This window comes from Molossus molossus, unplaced genomic scaffold (assembly GCF_014108415.1).
Source record: "Molossus molossus isolate mMolMol1 unplaced genomic scaffold, mMolMol1.p scaffold_m16_p_8, whole genome shotgun sequence".
Taxonomy (NCBI): domain Eukaryota; kingdom Metazoa; phylum Chordata; class Mammalia; order Chiroptera; family Molossidae; genus Molossus; species Molossus molossus.
The window spans coordinates 10,810,242-10,831,268 of record NW_023425402.1 but is presented as its reverse complement, the minus strand read 5'-3'; the positions used below and the strand labels follow the sequence as shown (position 1 = coordinate 10,831,268).

The 21,027-nt window shown below is 54.1% G+C and overlaps 1 protein-coding gene across 1 annotated transcript in view; it reads left to right on the top strand.

Moving 5' to 3' along the window:
- The window catches only part of KIF6 (kinesin family member 6), a 404,227-nt gene that overhangs the window by 297,225 nt on the left and 85,975 nt on the right, over nt 1-21,027 (top strand). Inside the window, exon 14 of the mRNA XM_036248669.1 lies at nt 12,525-12,633. Coding sequence (XP_036104562.1) covers nt 12,525-12,633 — 109 coding nt within the window. The remainder of the gene's footprint in view (nt 1-12,524; nt 12,634-21,027) is intronic.

Here is a 21,027-nt window from a genome sequence, read left to right as displayed (position 1 = left end):
GACAGCTCACTGTGGCTGGATTTCAGATGACTTACTGCTTACGATGATGATGATAATAACTCATTTTTCCACTTTCATTTATTATGGTGTACTCCATATGTATTCATTCACTCTGTTAGGGACGTTTCAATAAGTGAGCCGTAGCTGCCATATTCTGCTCGCTTAGTTGTCACCGTGGACCATCCGCACGGAAGGCTGCGTCAGGGGTGTGCGCACCGTGGACAAAGAATGCTTCTGAGAAAGACGCGTTCGCTGCAGAGAGCTCATCCCTGCTCGCTCACCCCGTCTGCAGACCTGGTCTGGAGGGCCTGCCGTGTTCCAGGCGCTGACCTTGGACCCGGGGCTCCAGACAGACACAGCAGGCAAGGTCCGTGGGTCTGGAGTTCACAGCCTGGAGGGGGCAGGGGGCCGGTGAGACCGTCACCGAAATACATCCTCGCTAGGACATCTGCACAAAGTGCCACCTCCTCTTATTCACCCTTCGCAACACCATGAAGAGACAGGAGGTCTTACTGGCCTCGTTGCATAGATGAGGAGCCTGAGGTTAGAGCAATGTAAATGGCAGAGGCCAGGTCCTAAGCCAACAAGGGAACCGGCACCCATGTGTTCCGACCACACGTTCTATTTCCTCTGCCCAGCCACTGAAGAGTAACAGAAGAATCCCTGAGGCTACACCGAAAGCAAATACTGTCCCCAGTCCTTTGAGGGAGAATTGCCTGACAAGCCTGTGGAAACCCCACTGGCCCCTGCCTGCGGATGCCCTGGGCAACACGGACTATTTAGTCAGTGGTGTCTGGACCTAGAGGTCACTTGAGAACAAATCCCCCGACGCCAAAGAAAACCCCCGAGGTCCTTCCAATCCACTTCTGTGCCAGATTGTACACACTGGGCTCCTCCCCACGCCCATGGCTTTGTCTTTCTGTTCCTTGTGCAGGGAAGGACATGGGCCTCCTTCCCTCCAGCTCCTGCTCCTCAGCTCCTCTGCAGCCTTCCTCAGAAGGAATTTTCCTTGGAAGGTCCCCCTGCAATCTGATGGTGTCCCTCTTTTCTCCCTCACGGTCACCTGCCCCACCTGTATCACGTTACCCTCAATGCACTGTCGATGAGCACTTTTTGCTTTATACCGTAAGCTCTGACCTTCCCATAGCCCCAGTGCTTCATGTCACAGGTTCAAGGACGATATTTCTGTTATTAGTCTGTAACTGGCCGTAGAAGAGGGTTGTCAATAGAGTACATACTCAGAACTTGTTGACAGATGGTCGGCTTCACCATTGACTCCCTGCCTGAGCGAATAAACAAATGTTGCATTTAAAGAATGATGCTTGCCCTGGCCGGTTTGACTCAGCGGTTAGAGCGTCGGCCTGCGGTCCAGAGAGACCCGGGTTGGGTTCCCACTAAGGGCAGGTACCTCGGTTGCAGTCTGTCCCCGGCCCTGGTTGGTCGTGCGGATGGCAGCCACTCGATGTGTCCCTTCACATCGATGTTTCTCTCTCTCTTCCTCTCTGTCCCTCCCACTCTATCTGAACAAAAAATGGAAAAATGTCCTCGGGTGAGGATAAAAAATAAAGAAAGTAAGAATGATGCTTTCCAGAGAAGAAGCAGTTAGGACACAGCTCAGAAGGACAACGATGGCCTCCTGGGTCCTCTCCACCTCTTTTTCACGACTTGCTCATTTGCAGGCGGGAGACTGTCTGACCAAGACCACACTCTTCAGACCTGGACCCTTCCCCTCCTCTTTTCTGTAAAAAACCCTCACCCCACCTTGCTCCAGCCCAATGGAACCACTTCAAGTGCATAAACTATTGTATTCTGGAGACGTCTGAGTGCAAGCTCCGTGTAGATTAGGGCAAGACAGCTACTGTGCCGTGGTTGGCTAACTAATAAAGCCCAACGGCAGAGACTCAAGTCAGCCGGCCCTCCCCCCTGCTCCTTATCCTGCCCGTGGGTTCCAGGTGAGGCAGACCCCTCCGCCCCACCCCCACCCGCCCTCGGGACCGTCCCCATTTCCATTCGCAGAGATCTCCAGCTCTTCTGAGCTGCCTGCCGTGCGCGTTCAGGGTTTTCAGTCCACGTCCCAGTCACAACCCTCCAGGCGCTTTTCGCTCGTTCCCGCCTCGGCCCTCCTGACCCCACAGGTCCCACCCCAGTGGTCAGCCAGTGTTTGTGAGGTTGTCTCTACTTGGCAAATGATTGTCACTGGCAACGCCGTGTGCAGACGGGGAGGTTTGGAGCCCCACAGGCCTGGGCAGGCTTTGTGATCTTGCTAACTGTTGTCTTGGGGTTACTTTCAACCTTTTCCAGCTTCAACCACCTTACCTCTAGAATGGGTCTGACATCGCCTGGTTGACAGGGTCGCTGTGGGGATTAGATGGACACATAGGTAATTTCTCTAGCGCACGAAGTCCTCAGCAAGCATGGGCTCCCGACCACCACCAGTACAGTTGCTGTGAATCATAGTTGAGTTAGTATTTGTGAGTTAGTGTCTGTGAAACCGCCTGTCACTTAGAAGGCAAATAAAAGATCATTTTTCCTTTCCTTTTTCCCCCAAAGAATAAACTCTAACATTTCCAAACTGCCTTTTGACTGCTGCTTACTTCCCAGCCAGCGCAATAGAATTGCATTTTTAGGAAGGGGGCATTTTTGCTACTAGGCCAGATTGCAATTCTTTAATTCTCTCTTTTAAAAATGTACCAAAATAAACTTGAGACTAGAGGGGAATCCATCCCTGACGGAGGCATAGAGAGAAAACCCGCTGCAGTTTCCAGACGGCAGGATGCGGACACTGCCCTGGACGCGGACACCGCCCTGGACACAGACTCTGGATGCAGACACGGCCCTGGACGCGGACATGGCCCTAGATATGGACACGGCCCTGGACATGGACATGGCCCAAGTGCAGGTCGAGATAAGAGCTGAGCTCGCCGGGAGGAGGCCGGTCAGCGGGACCCTGTAACCATGGCCTTTGCAAGTGGTCAAGACATCGCAAGCCCGGGAGGCCTGTGTTTTTCAGATTCCAAAGAGCTCGGAGCCTTTGGAAGCGGAAGAAGAACGCCACCTTCCTGTTCAGCGGGCCTCTCGGACAGACGCCCTTCAGCCCACGCAGGGCTAGGGCGCATGGCCTTCCACCAGATTCCCAGGGGGTCCAAAGAGTGGGCATGGCATTGACACCAAGGCTCTCTGGGGGCTGCCACCTCCACGGGCCGCAGCGACAGAGAAGACTCCGCACGCAGGCTCGCCTGGCAGCCGCTGGCCTAAGCGATGGAAACGTCGCTGCCTCCAGATTCCTGAGTGGACACCGCCCTGGACGCGTGCCCGCCGGCCCCAGGCTGCTCTCCGAGCTCCCTGCCTGCGTCTGTCCATGGGTTCCTCTAAGCCACCACATGGGCGCTTTGTCCTGAGCACGATCGCTCACAAAACAAAAGCCCAGAGATGCCGGGTTAGGGAGATGAAGTGTTCTGCAGATGACCTCTCGGACCATTGCTTAGAGGTCTGATGTTACTGCTGGAAACGGGCAGCGACCCTCAAGCAGCCGCCGTGCTTTCGGGGCTCTAGGCCGTCCACTCGGCTGGCACACCTGGCCTTTCTTCACCTGTTCAGGCCAACGTCCAGGCCACAGTTGTGGCATCGGACATGGTGACCACGACGAAAGGGAAACAGCACCTGCCCGGAACCCCTCGATTCCACAGGGCCTTGTGGTCTGCGCGGGGGGCCTGCGCGAGCGGCCGTGGGATGTGTGATTTCTGGCACCGGGCGTCAGGAGCCCATCTGGTTTATCTATAAGTGGTGCCACCACTGGGTGGGTCTCCTAAGGTTTCTGTGGCTTTTCCACTTCAGATTTTTCCTTCACTCCACCCCCGGGAGCCCCTGCCAAGCCTGCCGTGCTCCAGCCGGGTCCAAGCCAGCCCTAAGAATCTACTAATTGCAGGTTCTCCTTTGACATCTTTCATGTGGCAATTTGGGAAACTCCAAGGCAAGTCCCAATCTGAGGACTTGAGCCCAGGTGGTATCATCTGGTTTGAACACAGGCCTTTAACCCCAAGACCTTGGGGCACCAACCCATTCCAGAAATTGTCAATCAAACGCAGGAAGTAGGTTGGGCAAGTGTCCTTGGTCACCCCCCAAAATCTCCTCTTTGGTCCTCACATCTGCAGTCACTTTGGCCGTGGCTAAGTGGTTTTGTCTTCCCCTCATCCTCAGATTCCGTACCCTGCTGTCCCCACCCAGCCACCCCTCAAATTGTAGCTGAGCTGCCCCTGCCTGGCCCTGAAAGTAAACAGAGCCCAGCACGTGGCACGGCTTCCTGCGGTGCCCTCCGTCACCCTGGCACCTACGGCCAGATGGCCGCCGCCCCTGGGCCAGGCACGCTGGGGCCTCCGCTGCTCCTGGGACGGTCACCTGCATGTCCGCTCCATAGGTGACGGAGCCAGGCAGCTGTATTATCCTGGCAGCACAGGAATGATGGAGATAAGAGCAGTCATCTTTTAATCGGGGAGCGAGCCGGGAGCCATCTGTTAAAGGAAGAGTTTCTGGGCCGGCAGGTTGACGGCGAGGGCTGCCGGGAGGGCCGGGCCGAAAACGCAATGCAGGCATCTGTTCCCCAGCCAAGGACGCTGGGGCGGCTTAGCGAAGGCTTCCCTCTGTGAGAGGAAGGAGAGTGGGGGCACGGGGCTGCCCATGTGCCACGCCTGTCTTTCGTGACCCCCCAAAACCTGCTCTTTCCTGGATGGCAGCCTCCTCCCCACAGTGGGGCGAGACAGTGAGACAATGTCCCAGGTGTTCCTTCTGATCCTTCTGGGAGCTAGTCCGCTTCTCTTTGTAAGACCCTACAGCACCTCCCCATCTCCCGAATTTGTTCATTTCAGCATCCATGCACCTGCTCTCCATGCTCGAAGCTGCTGACTTGTCCCTCACCCTGGCATTTCTGGCTGTCACTGTCACCGTCACCGTCACTTCCCATGGGATATCCTTGTTCCTGGCGCCCTTCCCGAGCGTGCTGGACTATTGACCTTTTCCTTGCTTCTCAAGCCCTGCTGACCTTTCCGTTGCACATGCCTGGATAAATTACCCTTTCCTTGCATCTAATTCTTCGTTCCTCTCCCTCCCATTGGTCCATTCATTCCAACCTCTCCACACACTAAAGAATGGGCTGCTTCTTACGTGAGGGTATTTTTGTATATTTCACCTAACTCGACATTGACTGAGAACTCGCAGTCTCTGTAGAACCTTGTATCAGCTAGCATACAAAAAGTCTTCAGCCCTGGCTGTGACCTCCCGTAGCTGGACTTCCTCCACCAAGTCACAGAGAGTGTAGCCACCTCCCCAGTCCAGCTCCCTCCCAGCGTCAGCCCCGAGCGTCCCCCACGCACCCTGAGCCTGCTCGTGCTTTTAGCCCCAAACAGTGTGCCCCAAACCTCCTCTCCCTTGGGAAGCCACCCCATCTCTCACTTTCCTTCACCTGCTCTTGGTCTCCTTCTCCCCCCTCCCTTGTTCCGTCAGAGGCCCCCACACGAATAAATGTCTTTCCCAGGAAAAATACAGTTTTGGCTCCGGCGAGGCAATCCTTTTTCAGCATGAATAACACGGCTCTCCATTATGTTACTTTTGTGCATTTTTAAGCAATCGCTTCAGCAGCACTAGGTTGTGCGGGAGCAGCCAGGAAAGTGAGCTCTGGCCCACGTGCCCAGGCCAGAGGCAGTCAGACGGCAGGCCAGAGGCAGCGGCGTCCATTCTCCACTCCCAGTGTTGTTCCTTTCCATTTGGTTTCCATGGGACCCTGTGCCGGGAGCGGGGAGGGCCTCCGAAACGGAGAAACCAAATTTCAGGATGGCAAAAACGAGAGCATTAAGAAATGCACGAGGCACCGGGGCCTAGGAACTCCGGGTGCCTAACATTTCCAGAAACCCAGCTCGAGGCTAATAGCAGAACACCTGTTGCCTCTGCGTCGACCTGAGTGCTCCTTCCGGGCATCAACACCCTTCAGGACTTGGAAGTGTTGTCCATCCAGTTCGCAGCCGGAATTGCAGTGTTGTGTTTTGGGGACTTAGAGTGAGAAACTCTTCTCCTTTAGGGATTTTGCTTTGTTTTGTTTGAAATTTTCTACCAGCCTGTGATGGTAGGTCACAGGATTTGCTCTCCTTTAGTTTAAACAGTCCTGTGACTCAGCAAGCCAGCAGGCTTCTGAGTCACCCGTACTTTCTGGGCCTCGATCCTGGGACCTATGATTGAAATTCACTAAAAGGGAACAGCAAAGAGCCGGAAATGGGAAGTCAGGTCTCCGCAGGCCTCCACGTTCGAGAGCAGCCGAGTCCATCAGACTAAACAAAGCTGGGAAGAAGATGCAATTTATCTTCCCTGTCGAGTTGAGATCCCCCTGATTCTGGCAGCGACCTGGGACACCATCTTACGCCTCTCTTCTCGGCAGGACCTGCTAGCTACCTGTCAGCGAATCGTGCGATTGTTCTTCGCTGGCCCTGAAACAGTGGCGACTTCGGGAAGGTTTGCATTTTTTATGAAAGCTTCTTGGCACTGGAATTCGTCTCTAATGGTGAGTTCTGAGGCCTGGTGACACGTAGTGAGAAGAAGATGGTGTTGCATTTCCAAAATCACCCTCGCTAAGGAAGGGATGAACCTGCCCCGGAGCACGGCGGTGGAGCAGGGAAAGCAACGGAGACACGCTGCACGGACCCCGCAAAGTCACGACGCGCTCTCTCAAACGGAAAAGCATTAAGCCTCCAAAGCATTCATTCACTCACTCATTCAAAAGACATTGGATTGAGTTCTTCCTGTGAGCCAGGTACTACTCAGGTGCTAGAAATATTGCAGCAGATAAAACTGACAAAATCTCTGCTCCCATGAGGCTTCCAAATTCTAGAAGTAATTTTAGAACATACTAATAAATGAAGTAAACTATGTAAATAGTCAATGGAATTCATGGTTCTGTTTTCCCTGTGATATTGTAAAGAAAACTCAAAGTTTTGGACAAGATAAGCACTCATCACAGCACAATTGTATGGGTAAATCTACTACCACCAGGTTATTTTAAGGTCCACCGCCTGCCCCCCTCGGTCGAGCATACGGAAAAGCTGACCAACACGCAGAACTGACCTCCTCTAAAAGCTGGGCGATTTTTACCCCGATTCCCATTTCTTTACTGAGTCTCAGTTCCCTCACCTGTAAAATAAAACTATGACCAGGGGTCAGGAGAAGTTTAACTAAGGTAATGCAGGCAGACCTCGGAGATACCGCGGGTGTAGTTCCAGATCCCCACAATAAAGCAAATATCACAATCAAGTGAGTCACAAGAATTGTTTTGGTTTCCCAGTGCATATAAAAGTTATGTTTACACTATACAAGTGTAAACTATTAAGTGTAAATCTATTAAGTGTGCAAGAGCATTATGTCTAAAAAATGTAAATACCTCGATTTAAAATGTTTTATTGCTAACAAGTGCTAATCATCTGAGCCTTCAGGGAGTCATGGCCTTGTTCCAGGTGGAGGGTCTTGCCTCACTGGCCTGATGGCTGCTGACTGGTCAGGGGTGGTTGATGAAGACTGCGGTGGCATTTCTTCAAATGGGACAATAATGAGCCCTGGCCAGTTTAACTCAGCGGCAGAGTGTCAGCCTGCGGACCAGAGAGTCCCAGGTTCAGTTCCCACTAAGGGCACATACCTGGGTTGCAGTTTGTCCCCGGCCCCAGTTGGGGTCGTGCAGGTGGCAACCAGTCAATGTGTCCCTCTCACGTCGATGCTTCTCTCTCTCTCTCCCCCTCCCACTCTCCCTCCCACTCTATCTGAAGATAAATGCAAAAAAAAAAATGTCCTCTGGTGAGGATAAAAAAATAAATGAGACAATAATGCAGTTTGCCCCACTGATTGACTCTTCCTTTCATGAACGATTTCTCTGCAGCATGTGATGCTGTTTGACAGCATTTCACACCCAGTAGAACTTTTTTCCAAAATTAGAACCCATCCTCTCAAAGACGGCTACTGCCTTTTCAACAAAGTTAATATTCTAAATCTTCTGTTGTCATTTCAACAATCTAAACAGCGTCTTCACCAAGATTATACTCTATCTCAAGAAACCTTTCTTTGCTCATCCACGAGTAACTCCTCATCCATTAAAGTCGTATCATGAGACTGCGGCGATGCAGTCCCTTCTTCAGGCTCCACATCTGATTCCAGTTCTCTTCTCTTTCCACCACATCTGCCTCTACTTCCTCTACTGCGGTGCTGAACCCCTCAAAGTCACCCATGAGGGTTGGAGTCAACTTCTTCCACACTCCTGTTGATACTGATATTTTTTACCTCTTCCCATGAATCATAAACATGGGCATTGGCATCTAGAATGGTGAATCTTTTCCAGAAGTTTCCCACTTACTTTGCTCAGATCCATCAGAGGAATCACTCTGTGGCAGCTACAGCCTTGAAAAATGTATTCCTTAAATAAGAAGACTTGAAAATCGAAATTACTCTCTGACCCATGGGCTGCAAAATGGAAATTGTGTTAACCGTCATGAAAACAAGATTAATCTTGTACATTTCCATCAGAGCTTTGGGGTAATCAAATGCATTGTCAACGAGCAGTACTAGGTCTCAACAAGGGGCTTAAAATATTCAATAAACCATGTTGTCAACAGATGTGCTGTCACCCAGGCTGTGCTGTGCCATTTATAGAGCACAGGCAGAGGAGATTTAGCACAATCCTTAGGGGCTCTAGGATTTTCAGATGGTGAATAAGTATTGGCTTCAACTTAAAGTCAGTAGGTGCATTAGTCTCTCACAAGAGAGTCAGCCTGTCCTTTAAAGCTTTGAGGTCAGACACTGACTTCTCTCTAGCTGTGAAAATCCTAGATGGCATCTTTTTCCAATATAAGGCTTTTTTGTCTACATTGGAAATCTGTTGTTTAGTGTAGCCACCTCCAAGAATTATCTTAGCTAGATCTTCTGGATAACTTGCTGCAGATTCTGCATCAGCACTTGCTGGTTCGCCTTGCACTGTAATGTTCCGGAGACGGCTCTTTCCTGAAACCATCCTCTGCTAGCTTCACACTTTTCTTCTGCAGCTTCCTCGCCTCTTCAGCCCCCATAGAATTGAAGAGTTAGGGCCCTGCTCTCTGGTTTAGGCTCTGGCCTATTATGGGGATGTTGTGGCTGGTTTATCTTCTATCCAGACCACTAAAACTTTCTTCATAGTAAGGCTGTTTCACTTTCTTATTGTTGCACCCTTAGTTTCCTTCCAGAACTTTTCCTTTGCATTTACAGCTTGGCTAACTGTTTGGCACAAGAGGCCTAGCTGTGGGCCTATCTCAGCTTTCGATGTGCCTTTTTCACTAAGCTTAATCGCTTTCAGCTTTTGCTTTAAAGTGAGAGGCAGGCTCACTGTCTCACTAGCAAGGTGAGCCGCCAGTCCCTCTTGTGCTCCACACTCTGCTCTGTCCACTGCGTGTCATGTGTGTGGGAGCTAAATGAGGAAAGGGGAGTCCTGAGGGGGAAAACAAGTTGGAGGCCTCTCTTTAGTAAAGGAAAGGGGGTTCATTAACTCTTCAGGTGACCCCAAATTGGAATGGAATCTTGTCTATTAGTACAACCCAAAAGGAGCAGGATGTAGGCTCTAAATGAGCATAGCAGGGATGGACAAGAGCAGGTCTGAGATGAGCTGGGGTCTCACACCACAACTGCCTGTGGGGTCCTTCCATTGCCCTCTCTGCAGTCTCCCCTCCATGGGGCAGCTGTGAAGTCTCTGGGCTTCCAGGCCTTGCTTTGCCTCTTTGCCTTCAGACTATGGGCATCATGAGCCCTTTACCTTGGCCTCCCTGCACAAACAGTTAGGGTGCGGGCTGCCAGGATCATGGCCATCACACTAATGCTCATCCACCAGAGCTCACCACCACCATAGAACTCCAGTTCCAGAATGTTTCTCCTTTATTATAGGAGGAAAACCAATACCATGCTCCTGGCGATAAGCCCATAGCACTGCAGGACCCCAGTGCCTTTTAAATCACCGGGAGTATTCATCACTTCCAGTGTAACTTCCCTATGATGTGTACTTTACTAAGTTCTGAGTCTTTGAAAATGAGTGCTTTCTGTCTAACATGATATCACGCTGGCCCCAGATTTCTTAGCAAGACCTTCTAGATTCTTTGCAAAATGATGCCAACCTACCTTCCTGGGATTATCTCTTCTGTTGACTGCATGTCATTGCTGCTCCTGCACACCTCAGGGAAGACCCAGTGGGGTTTTCAGCTAAGTGTAGGGCCATCCAGGACCTGCTGCTATGACAGTGTCATGGGCACTGGGAAACCTCCATGTGGCCTGTGCACCCAGCTGCCAATTCAGACTGTCAGCTCCAAAGGGAAGCAAGCCTGGAGAACACAGGCCACGACCCTCTCCTTCACTGCAGCCTTCTGAGCGACTGTCCATCTGCCCCTGCCCGCCCTCCCCCACACTCCCAACTATTGATCAGCGAAAACCTCATCTCCTCCTCTGTGGGAGGCAGTCGGGGCACCCCACAGGCAAGCTCCGATGTGGTCTCTACGCAGCTTCTCTCTCCCCGACTCTATTCCAGAGAGGCTCATTCCCTCTACCCCGGTTGTTATTTTATTATGCAGTGAAAGGCACACATACATTAACATGAGCCCAGACCGGGGGCAGGGGAGAGGTATGGAGTGAGTCCCTCGGCTCCTGGTGGAAGCGAGGCGCCCCCTAGCTCATGTCTCTCCCGCATCAAGGCTCCTCTTTCCGAGCCTCTCACAAGCCCGCTCCCAGGCCCTGCCCCGATTCTGGAGTGTGCAGGGCAGATGTGGAGACAGAACTGAGCTGTGCCCATTTGCTGCTGATGGAAAAGGGTGGGGTGTCTTTGTGTGCCTCACCATTCAGACATTCTCCATGGTGCTATTTTTATCAGCAGTAATCATTAAATTGGTGTCAGATGGGCTGGTCCAGTTCTCCACCCCCAGGCTGGGTGATGGGACTCAGCGGGGATTTTCCAAGCAGGAGATGTGGTATGTGGCCCAGATGAATGCATCCCTGGTATCCCAGGCCTCCGAGGGAGCCCCGTAGGCCTGGACTGCGTTCCTACAGCAATAAGAGGGAGCCTCATCATCACTCCCAGCTCATTATGGACCTGACTCACTTAACAGACATATGTTGAGCACTTTCCAAATGCCAGTCATTGAACAAGACACCATGGGTTCACGAAAATGTATGCTCTCCACCTCAGAGAAACTTGCATTTCACCAGAAAAGATTGTCATGTGGGCAACATTGTCTGTGGGCTGTGCATGTTTCAGAGGCATCGACAGGTTCATAGCAGAGGGAGGATTCGTTCTGTCTGGGCCTCAGGGAAGCTTCATGGAGGTGGTAACACTCAGCCAGGGCTGCAAAGATGAGTAGAGTTAAATGGATAAGAACATGGAAAAGGGCCCTGGCTAGTTTGCTCAGTGGTTAGAGCGTCGGCCTGCAGTCCAGAGAGACCCGGGTTCAGTTCCCGCTAAGGGCACGTACCTCGGTTGCAGTTTGTCTCCGGCCCTGGTTGGTCGTGTGGGTGGCAGCCACTCGATGTGTCCCTTTCACATCAATGTCTCTCTCTCTCTTCCTCTCTCTTCCTCCCACTCTGAACAAAAAATGAAAAAATGTCCTCGGGTGAGGATTAAAAAAAAAACATGGAAAAGGGAACGAAGGGCAGAGACATAAAAAAAATGATGGCAGATTCACCCACAACCCAGTTGTGAATTCAGCCTTCACCCAGAGAGCCCAGGCACACACCCACGTGGACCCTCGCCCTAGGAGGCGTGGGAAGACAGCCTCGATGCAGGAATGCCGTGACCTGCTTACTGCGAGGGCCCTGGCCCTTCTGACTCTGGGTTTCAGGATGTGGCCCTGAGCAGGACCCGGCAGGATTAGTCTGCAGTGGCCATAGTGACCCAGGATGTGAAGTTGGACGTGAGCTAAGACCCTCCCTCCACCACTGTCTGCTCATGGGTTTCGCACCTGAGAACCTAAGTCCTGAATGAAGACGGAGGTCTCTCCTTGGCTTCGGGAATCAAGAACAGGCTATTCTATGGGGACAAAGAGCAGAATGTTCTAGAGTCGAAGTCTTTCTGTCTGAATTATACTTCTTTTCACTAAATGCCTTTTCACGAAGTTTAGGGTGAAATTTAACAGAAAACCAAAATGGGGAATAACAGGAAAACGGGGAGGACCATGGCACCGAATGGTGGCAGACAGTGCATTTGCAGATGTTCTTGGCAGTCGGGCTTGGCACTCGGGGCTTCATTTCCTTGACCAGACACTCCCAACTCCACCCCCACAGTCACATGGACGCGCAGGCACAGCCAGCCGGGCCGGGGTGTGGCTGCGGGCCTCGGTTGGCAGCCAGCTGGAAGAGCCTGGGGCCACCTGTCTGGTCCAGCCTCTCTGCTGTGGGCTCTCAGAGCCCGGGCTGGCTTTGTGGTCTGACTCAAGTGACAGCGAAATGAATGGGATCCTGATGCTGTGACTGAGGCCATTTGCCTGTGTCTCCAACAGGGATGAGAGAGGAAATGTCACTCGGACGCCAGGAGGCTTTCGAAATCTTCAAGAGGGACCACGCTGACAGCGTTACCATCGACGACAACAAGCAGATTCTGAGACAGAGGTAAGGCTGGCTCGAGGAGCCGCTGGTCCCGCGAGGCTGAGCCGGGCCAGCAAGAGGGGGCTCGCTTCTGTCCCCTCCAAACTGCCCGCCTGACTCCTAAAAGGAAGGCACGACTTGCACTCGGGTTCACAGTAACTTAGGTCCAGCCTGGTACGACTCACGTTCAGCAACAACGGGGCTGTTGTCAGCAGCACTAACTTTCTGCACATGCCTTACATTGTACACTCATTCTCATCAGCTGCGACTCTAGCCATGTCTTCCCAAAAGCAGGGGGAAAATCCATAGACTAAATTATAAGTCTCAGAACTCCAGGCCCTGCAGCGGTTCGGACCGTGGGCTCTACTTAGTCCCAGAAAGTGTGCACGTGCGCACTGGTGACCCACAGCCGAGGGCGTGTTCTCCGAGCAGCGTGGGCTGCTCACGCGTGGCGGAGCAAGGCTGTGCTGTGAGCCCCTGCGAATAAACTTACACTTTGCTTGAGATAACCCGTGAGTTAGACACACGTCCTCTGGACTGTGCCTCTGTTGCGTGTGAGTCTGGATCGTAGCACGCAGTAAATTTTCAGAAACCATTTGTTGAATTCGAATGAGATCCAGGATTGAGAGTCATGCGCCCGAGAAGCGGATGAGCTCTCTCGGAACAACGGGGCCGGGCAGGGCCTAGAGGGTGGAACCGTGGGGGGAAGCCCTGGAGGCCGGGGAGGCCCAGGAGGCCATGATGGGACCCGAGAAGAAGCAGAGAGAGGAGAGGGCAACCAGGAGAAAATACTGTCCCAAAGCCGCCTGCCGTCCGTGGGGCGGGGCTACCTGAGGAATCAGCAGGCGGGCGGAGCAGGACAGCGCACAGATCGGCGCCTGGAAGACCCGGGGCTGGAGTTTCGGGAAGAGAGGGAGCAAGTCTGAACGAACCGAGCAGAGGAAGAGCGCAAACAACGTGTTCAAAACGTTTGTGACCGACGGAAAACAGAGAAGCAGCGCGAATCGGCCAAGGCTGTAGGCCACGGGAGCAGGGGAGACTGCGCAGCACGCTCTGATGGGGGGCCGGGTAGGAGGGGTCAGGGTCAAGGTCAGGGCATCGGGCCTGCAAGGAGGCCTGAATGGAGCAGCGAAGCAGGGTGCGGCTGACATCCTGCACTTGGAGGTGGAGGGAGACATGAAAGGCGACCTCTACTTTCTCTGCGCAAGTGGGTGTACAATGAAAAGAAGACCTGAGGACGGTGGTGGAGGGTTAGGGCAGCTGCCCCAGCGGCGGGTAAGAGGGAGACAGGGAAAGAGAAAGGCCGGCTATCAGCCCCGAGAGCCCAGCTCCCACTGTTAGCCAACAGCTTTCCGCGGGTGAGGGGTTGCTGGGGACGGCAGACCAATAGGAATGCGGTGCCGGCGAGGGCGTGCAGCCAGGAGCGGCCGTCTGCAGCACCGTCAGCCCTTCTTCGGCCAAAGAAGTACATGCACCCCTGGGACCCAGCAATTCCACTCCTGGTTCATCTCCCAAGAACTTCTCAGGGTTCAGAAGGAGACACACATCAGGATGCCCCCGGCAGCCGTTTGTGGCCGGAGAGAGCTGGAAACCCGGGCGTCCATCCCTGGGGAAGTAGAGAGGTGAAACCTTGGGGAGAGCTTCCCTGGGGTCGATGCAGCAGGTGGGAGCAACAGATTGATGTGCACACACTAACCAGGAAAGCTGCAGGAACACACCATTTATGTAAATTATAAATATACACATGCATAACAAACATAGTCCAACAAAAAGATACGCTTTAGTAGACTTTAACCACAAGAACGGTTACCTGTGTGGGGCAGCAGAATGGGACCAAGACTCAGGAATGAATGAATAAATAAAAGACTAAAACCAGGGGCTGGGGAGAGAGAGGCCGCAGCGCTGGCGAAGGCCGAGAGCTCGCTCCCCGGGGGAATGGGCTCATGCACAGCCGCGCGAACCTGGCACCTGACCCAGGGCTTCCCATGCTTCTCCTTGCCGTGGGCATGTTTGTTAGTACAGCCCGTCAGGCGTGTTGAAGCAGGAGACCTTGTTTGTCTGAAGAGAAGCGTGCGAGGCTGGAGGACAGCTGCTTTATCCAATAACGACGTCCAAAGAGCCCTTCGCTGTGTCCCTGCCTGCCTGAAGCATCACAGCTCACACCGGTGCCTCCTACCCCGGCCTTATGTCCAAGTGACCACGGAGCTGGTCAAAGCTGCCAAGGCCCTGGCCTGCCTCCCCGGACATTCTCACTCAGTGAGATAGAGCCCGAGCACGCATTGGTTTAAAGGCTACCATGTCACCGGGTTTGAAAGCCACGGCCTAGGCAGTGTCCAGAGACCTCGCGATCCAGGCTCTGAGGTGGGATCTCCAAGCCTCCCAGGTACCCCAGCTCCGCGTGATTCTCTGACACACTCAAGCTTAAGAACCACTGGCTCAGGGAGGACTCGCGCCTTTACCATTCCGACCCTGGACCCGGCATGTTTCCTGGCCTGGCTGGTACCCTTGAGTTGAGGTCTGTTTCCAGGGGGCTGGGGTGGGTGGCAGACATAAGGGTGTCATGGTCTTTTGAAGCTTCCTGATGCAGAGCTCACTGACCTCTGGTGCAGGAGTTCTGACCACCCGTGTGACAAATGTGCATTTGGGTGTAAACACAGCTAAGCAGGCGGGATGGGCTGGTGGTTCTGGTGGTCCCTCTTCCCTGAGGCCATTGAGCAAGGCGATGAGCGAACCTTGCACAAAGCTCCCCTCTGAAAAGAGGTTTTCCCAGCAGTAAATCAGTCTTTTTAAGTCAAATGAAAAGCTGGGAGACCTGCCCACATTTTTAAAAAATGTCACATCTGTTTCATGTTACTGTAATAACAATCATTAAAGGAATATTTGGTCCTGGGGAGTCTAACCGACGACCTACCCCTTTCTCAGGATGGGAGCGTTTGTGCGTTCATGGAGCGGGTTCAGTTATTAGATGTGACGTGCTCCTAACTGCTAAAGGCAGAGGACTAAGAGAGCATGTTTTCGTATGAAAACACAGAACTGTGACCCAGTGCTCTGGCAGGGTCGGGAGGACTGGCCAGTCCTCGGAACACAGAGGAGCAGCTGAGGGCTTTACTCAGGATGGCAGTAAATTACTGATAATTTCCCAACTCTACTGACTGCCTAGTCTCACCTTCCTAATAGTCCTCAACAGCCCTGCCCTCGTGGCCTGCTTGCCATTGTATTTCTACTTCTCATATCAAATAACTGTCATTCATGGTTCCAGTGCTGTGACATCATGTTGGCAAAGTCCATGAAAGAGGCACTGGGGACTGACGGCCCCCACGCCCGTGCCTGGGGTCAGCTCAGCCTCTCTAGCCCTTGATAATTAAGTTCTAAGCCCAAATATAGAGACGCCTCTGATCCCCCCAGCTCCCCAAGAGTGTGAGAGTGGATTTAGAGTTTCAGGAGGGATGATGGATGGTGTGCACATCTGTGTTGTTTAGCAGAAGGGTTTTCCTCCCCTTCTTCCCTGCGCCCCTCCCTGGCCGCCCTCACGGGGCACATGCAGCCTCTCCCAGCTCTGGCCTCCAGTCTGGAACAAGACGTTGGCCCGTTAATAGGATGTTCACCTTCGCTGAGTGAGAATGTGTGAGCCCGTTCCTAAGCCGGATTCAGTAGAAGACAATTGCCATGGAAACCACTGCATTTTCAGGCATGACTCCTCCTGATATACTGTAGTATATGTGTATGTAGCAATGTGCAGAGAGGCTGGAAACCACACCTGGCGGACGCCGGGGCAGGTCTCATACAAGCCGAGCCCCTCACTCACAGGCCATTTGATAGCAAAAGAAGAAATAAACGAGGAGACTGATGCAGCCGAGCGAAGTCCGTGCTACATGCACTAACCGAAGAGCACCCCCCACCCAGCCGGATCCTTCGGACAGAATCTAAACCCGTAGCGCCGCCCGGAAATAACGTCCACGGCGAACAGGAGGTCCCTGGCTCCCAGGAGGCTTCCATGTTAACTTCATTACTTCTCCTTTGTTTGGTTAGTATGTGCACCTGTCCCTGGAGCTGGAATCGTACACTCTGAGAGCGAGAGATTAGAATCTCCTCAGCCTCCTCGCGGTTTTCAAAGCGGTGCTGGCCTCAAACAGTGATGCTCAAGAACCTCCTTGGCCTGAGAAGGACAGTTGGAGGTTGACTTGGGGAAGATTTAGCCGTCGAGAACACTCTTCTCTTCCTAGAAGTAGGAGAAGGCAGCAGCAGGCCTCTCCTCTCGAGAGTTCTGGAAGGGGCTTCGCAGCAGGAGACGAGAGAGGCAGCCAGCCTGAGGCGGAAGCGAGAGGGCGTGGACCGGGAATGTGGGTAAACGTTACAAGCACAAGGCAAACGAGAGGCGGCCCCTCCCGGCAACGGGGCGGAGGCTCCCAGGTGCCCTGCCAGGGACGGGTGTGCAGAGGAGGCACCGGCAGAGACGTCTTCTCTCTTCCTCTGATGGGGAAGAGAATTAAATAGTCACTCTACAAACAATCGATATATTAAGTTCATCACCCTAGACAGAAAGACTAAGAAAGGTGTCATAGGGGCCCCTTGCTTTCCAAGGACACATTTGCCCCACTGACCTGAAGAAACTGTCTCAAATGACGTAACAGGGACGTGACTGCAGGGGCCCTTGGAGGCTGAGCGGCTTTGAACACTAGCTCCTCTGTGGCCCTGGCTTAAAGCAGCCACTGCCCGTGGTCCCCAGTACACTGTGGCTCGAATTGCCATGGGGCACCTGAGACGCAGCTGCTAAGAGGTGCCGTGGAATCCAGGGGTCTGATTCTCGGTCCGGTACCCTGCACAGAGCACGCGTCGCTCACTCACGAGCTGCTGCCTTTGTTCTGCAGAATTTGTGGGGTGCTTACTAAGTGCCAGCCCCCGATCTAAGCTCCGGGGTATAGGAGTGAAGTAAGTAGACGTGGTGGTATCCCCATGGCACTCGGGATATCGAACGGCAGTCTAGATACAGTGTGCCACCTGGCTGTAACGACAGAAGTTCGGGTGCTGTGGAGCACGGGGGTGACCCTACCGCAGACCTCCGTGGTCCTGGAAAGTTGTCCAGAGGAAGAGGCATCTCAGCTGAAACTGAGGAGTGAGGGAGAAATTAGCCGGATGGAGAGAGAGGCTGGTGGCGAAGGGAACAACCCCGAGGCGAGGACGCCAGGCAGCCCGGGCAGGCAGGGGTGTGCCAGAGTGAGTCTGGAGATGGGCAGAAGCCGGAGCTGGAGGAGGCTGGGTAGCCAAGTTAAGGAATCGAGGCTTTGTCCTGATGTCCCTGGGGAGCCCTTGAAGTTTCAAGCAGGAGAAAAACACGATCAGGTTTGCTTTTAAGAAGGCTCACTCAGGCAAAAATGTGGGGAGCACCCCCGAGACGGGGAGCAGGGAGCCAGACGAGCAGTCGTCAGTCCGGGAAAGAGATGGCAGCTGCTTCTGAGGCCAAGCAGCAGTGAAGCTAACTGGAAGGTTGGGACAGACGCTGGGGATGTGGAAGGGATGAGTCTCCAGGGCTGAGTGAGGAGCTAAGGGAGACAGGGTGACGTGCAGGGTATGGCATGAGCACACGGGGCAGGCCTTGGTGCCCTGGAATGAAGTGAGGACATGGGAGGAAGGGGGAGCCTGCAGGGAAGGGAATCAGTTCTGCTCCGAGACAGTGAATGTGGATTACCTGCAGGGCATCCAATAGCAGCTGACGGGGCAGGACGTAAGTAAGCAGGGCCCAGGTGGAGGTCACAGCTGAGCCCCTGGCAGGACAGGGTCAGGACAAAACCTGCAGAAGACCCTGCAAGGGAGACGGAGAAGGAGCATCCAGGGAGAGCCAGGTGATGTTCCGTGGAAGCCAGTGAGAGAACTTTGCTCTGGGGCAGTGGCCAGCAGAGTGCTGGGCGCACAGTGAACGCAAGGGGTCTGCGAAGGCTGGATGTCGCGGGAGCCGGGTGTGTGAGAACAGCCAGACACGGCATTGCCACCCCTCCCAACCCAGGCCTTGCCCCGAAAGTGAGGTGCTTCTGCGTGGTGAGCAGAGCAGCCTGCCAGTCCACACCGGACCTGTCCCCAGCAGCGCTGCACCAACCTGAGCCCCTGCTGCGGCCCCGCAGTGAGACCTGGGGGCTCGCAGGAGATTCTGGGGGAGTCCCGGAGCCTCTAGCGGGCCCTCCTCAGGGCCTCCCCAGCGGGCCATGCCCCCAGCAGCGAGCAGCAGCTTAGGGTAGTTATTGCCCAGGGTGCCCTGGGGAAAGTCAGAGCAGGTTCCCCATGTGGTCACGGCTTGGGTCCCTGAGCCATGTCACTAATGGGAATGTGTCTTTTACAAGGACAGGAGTCGAAGGCTGCTCCTGGCACTGGGTGAGCAGAACTGAGCCTGGGGCAGGAGGAAGGGGACGGGCTTGGGGCACGCGGGGCAGGGTGGGCCGGGACGAACAAGGACGTGGCAGACGGGGGTCATCCTCTCCTCAGCTCGGTTCACCTCCTTTGCCTTCTCATCTCCCCGCCTCCCTTCACTCTCTCCCTCTTCTCCCCCAGGGCTGGGCTTCTTAGGAAAGAGTTTGTCTTGACAACCAGGGGTCAGGAACACGTGGGTGGGGTGGCCTGGAGCGGTGACAACAGCAGCAAAGGGAAATGGCCTCGTGAAGACGGGACAGCCCTCGGCCCACACCTCTGCAGTGGGCGAGCCCGTCTGAGCCTGGCGCTGGGCTGCAGAGAGGCATCTGGACCGGCTCGCAGCGTCTCCCCGACACACAGACACACCCCGTGTCTGCCAGTCCTGGGCGGCTCTTTGGAGAGCGTGGACCACAGCACTAAGCGCCCCCTCCGCCGTGCCCGGGGGCGGTCTGGGCACTGCCGCGGTGGTGCGGGGGCAGGGGCCTCAGCCCGGCCTGCCAGGGCCTCTTGGCCGCTCCGCCTGCCATGGATCCTTTGCACCTCCGCCCTGCTGTCCTGCAGCACGACAGGGTGTCAGCTCCCTGCAGCCTCGCTCCTGCATCTCACTGTTCTCACGCTTCCAGACTCGACCCAGCAGGGAGAGGACTCATCCGCTGACAACGAAGGACTGTCAAATCCTACGAAATCCTAGGGACTGGGCATGGCCAGGGTGGGCGTCAAACAGCTCTATCCCCCCGCTGGGCTGAAACTGAAGCATAAAGAGTCCTCCCCTGAGTGGCCTGCACCCGACCTGAGGCGGGCTGCCCAGCAGACGCAGGCCGGCGGGCGCCCACAAGCACAGCACAGCGACCCACACGTGCCATGGATGCTGGCTGAACCTGGTGCAATCTGACCGCAGCCAGAGGAACTGCGTTTCTCCCCGCGAGGTGACAGGCCCTATCTGAAGAGGACTTGATAATCTGTGATGAGCCGGAATACCCTTGGTGAGGGAGCCAGGGGCGGAATGCTAACACTGGACAAGGGAAAATCTTGTCTCCTTCCCTGGAAAGGCCCTGTCTGCAGTCACAGGCCCAGGAGGCGGATTCGGAAAATCGCAGGGACATAACTCACACTTCGTTCCATCAAGCGCCGAGCACTCCGGCCTTTGCCTATGTTGTTCCCCGGCCTGGAATGCCCTCCTCTGCCCACTTCCTCGAACGAAAACTCACCCAGCTAACGCAGCGATGGATGAAATCACGTGTCTGGGTCTTACCAGGATCCAGAAAGAGTTGAGAGGTGAGAGGATAGGGGAAAGGAGGTCATTAAAATCAAACTGGCCAAATAGTAACAATTAATGACACATGATGGTGGGTCTGTTATTCTATTTTGTGTATATTTGGAAATTTCCATACTAAAATTTTCCTTAAAAACCCTAGGCACCCCCCAAACCCAGGCCAGCCCTTCCCTGGACATGAGCTTTGCTGCCTCACGGACGGGCCCCGCCCTGGTCACTCTAATGGCGCAGCCAGGGGTGCCCACAATGATTCACTGTGGCTGTACATTGTGTGTTCGTTTCACAGACTTTCTCTCCGTTGCCTCTTAAATGTCACGGCAGAAAGGAGAAGACGGGAAAGCAACTAACATTTCGTAAGCTCCCGGACTGCACGTTCCGCCCGGAGGCCGTGCCCCACCCGCTTCTCCAGCTCCCCACGCGTGGCTCATACGTGTCTGTGGGGAGATGCAGAGCAAGCGTCCAGTGAGCATCAGCACGACCGTCTGGTGGACGAGCGGACGGCCATCGGAGACCACGGGGGAGTTTCTGAAGGCCCGGGAGAGACACGTTAGAACGCTGAGTGAAAAAGATCGAAGCAACACCTATATACCGATGGTCTCAACTCCATGGAAACTGGCTCGAGGGAAGACTGGAAAGACCTCAGAACGTGCTTATTGGAGGATTATTAGAGATTTTTTTTCTTGTTTTTATATTTTCGAAATGTGGTTTAGCATCACCTGTAACAGGAGCCAGCAAACTTTTTCTGG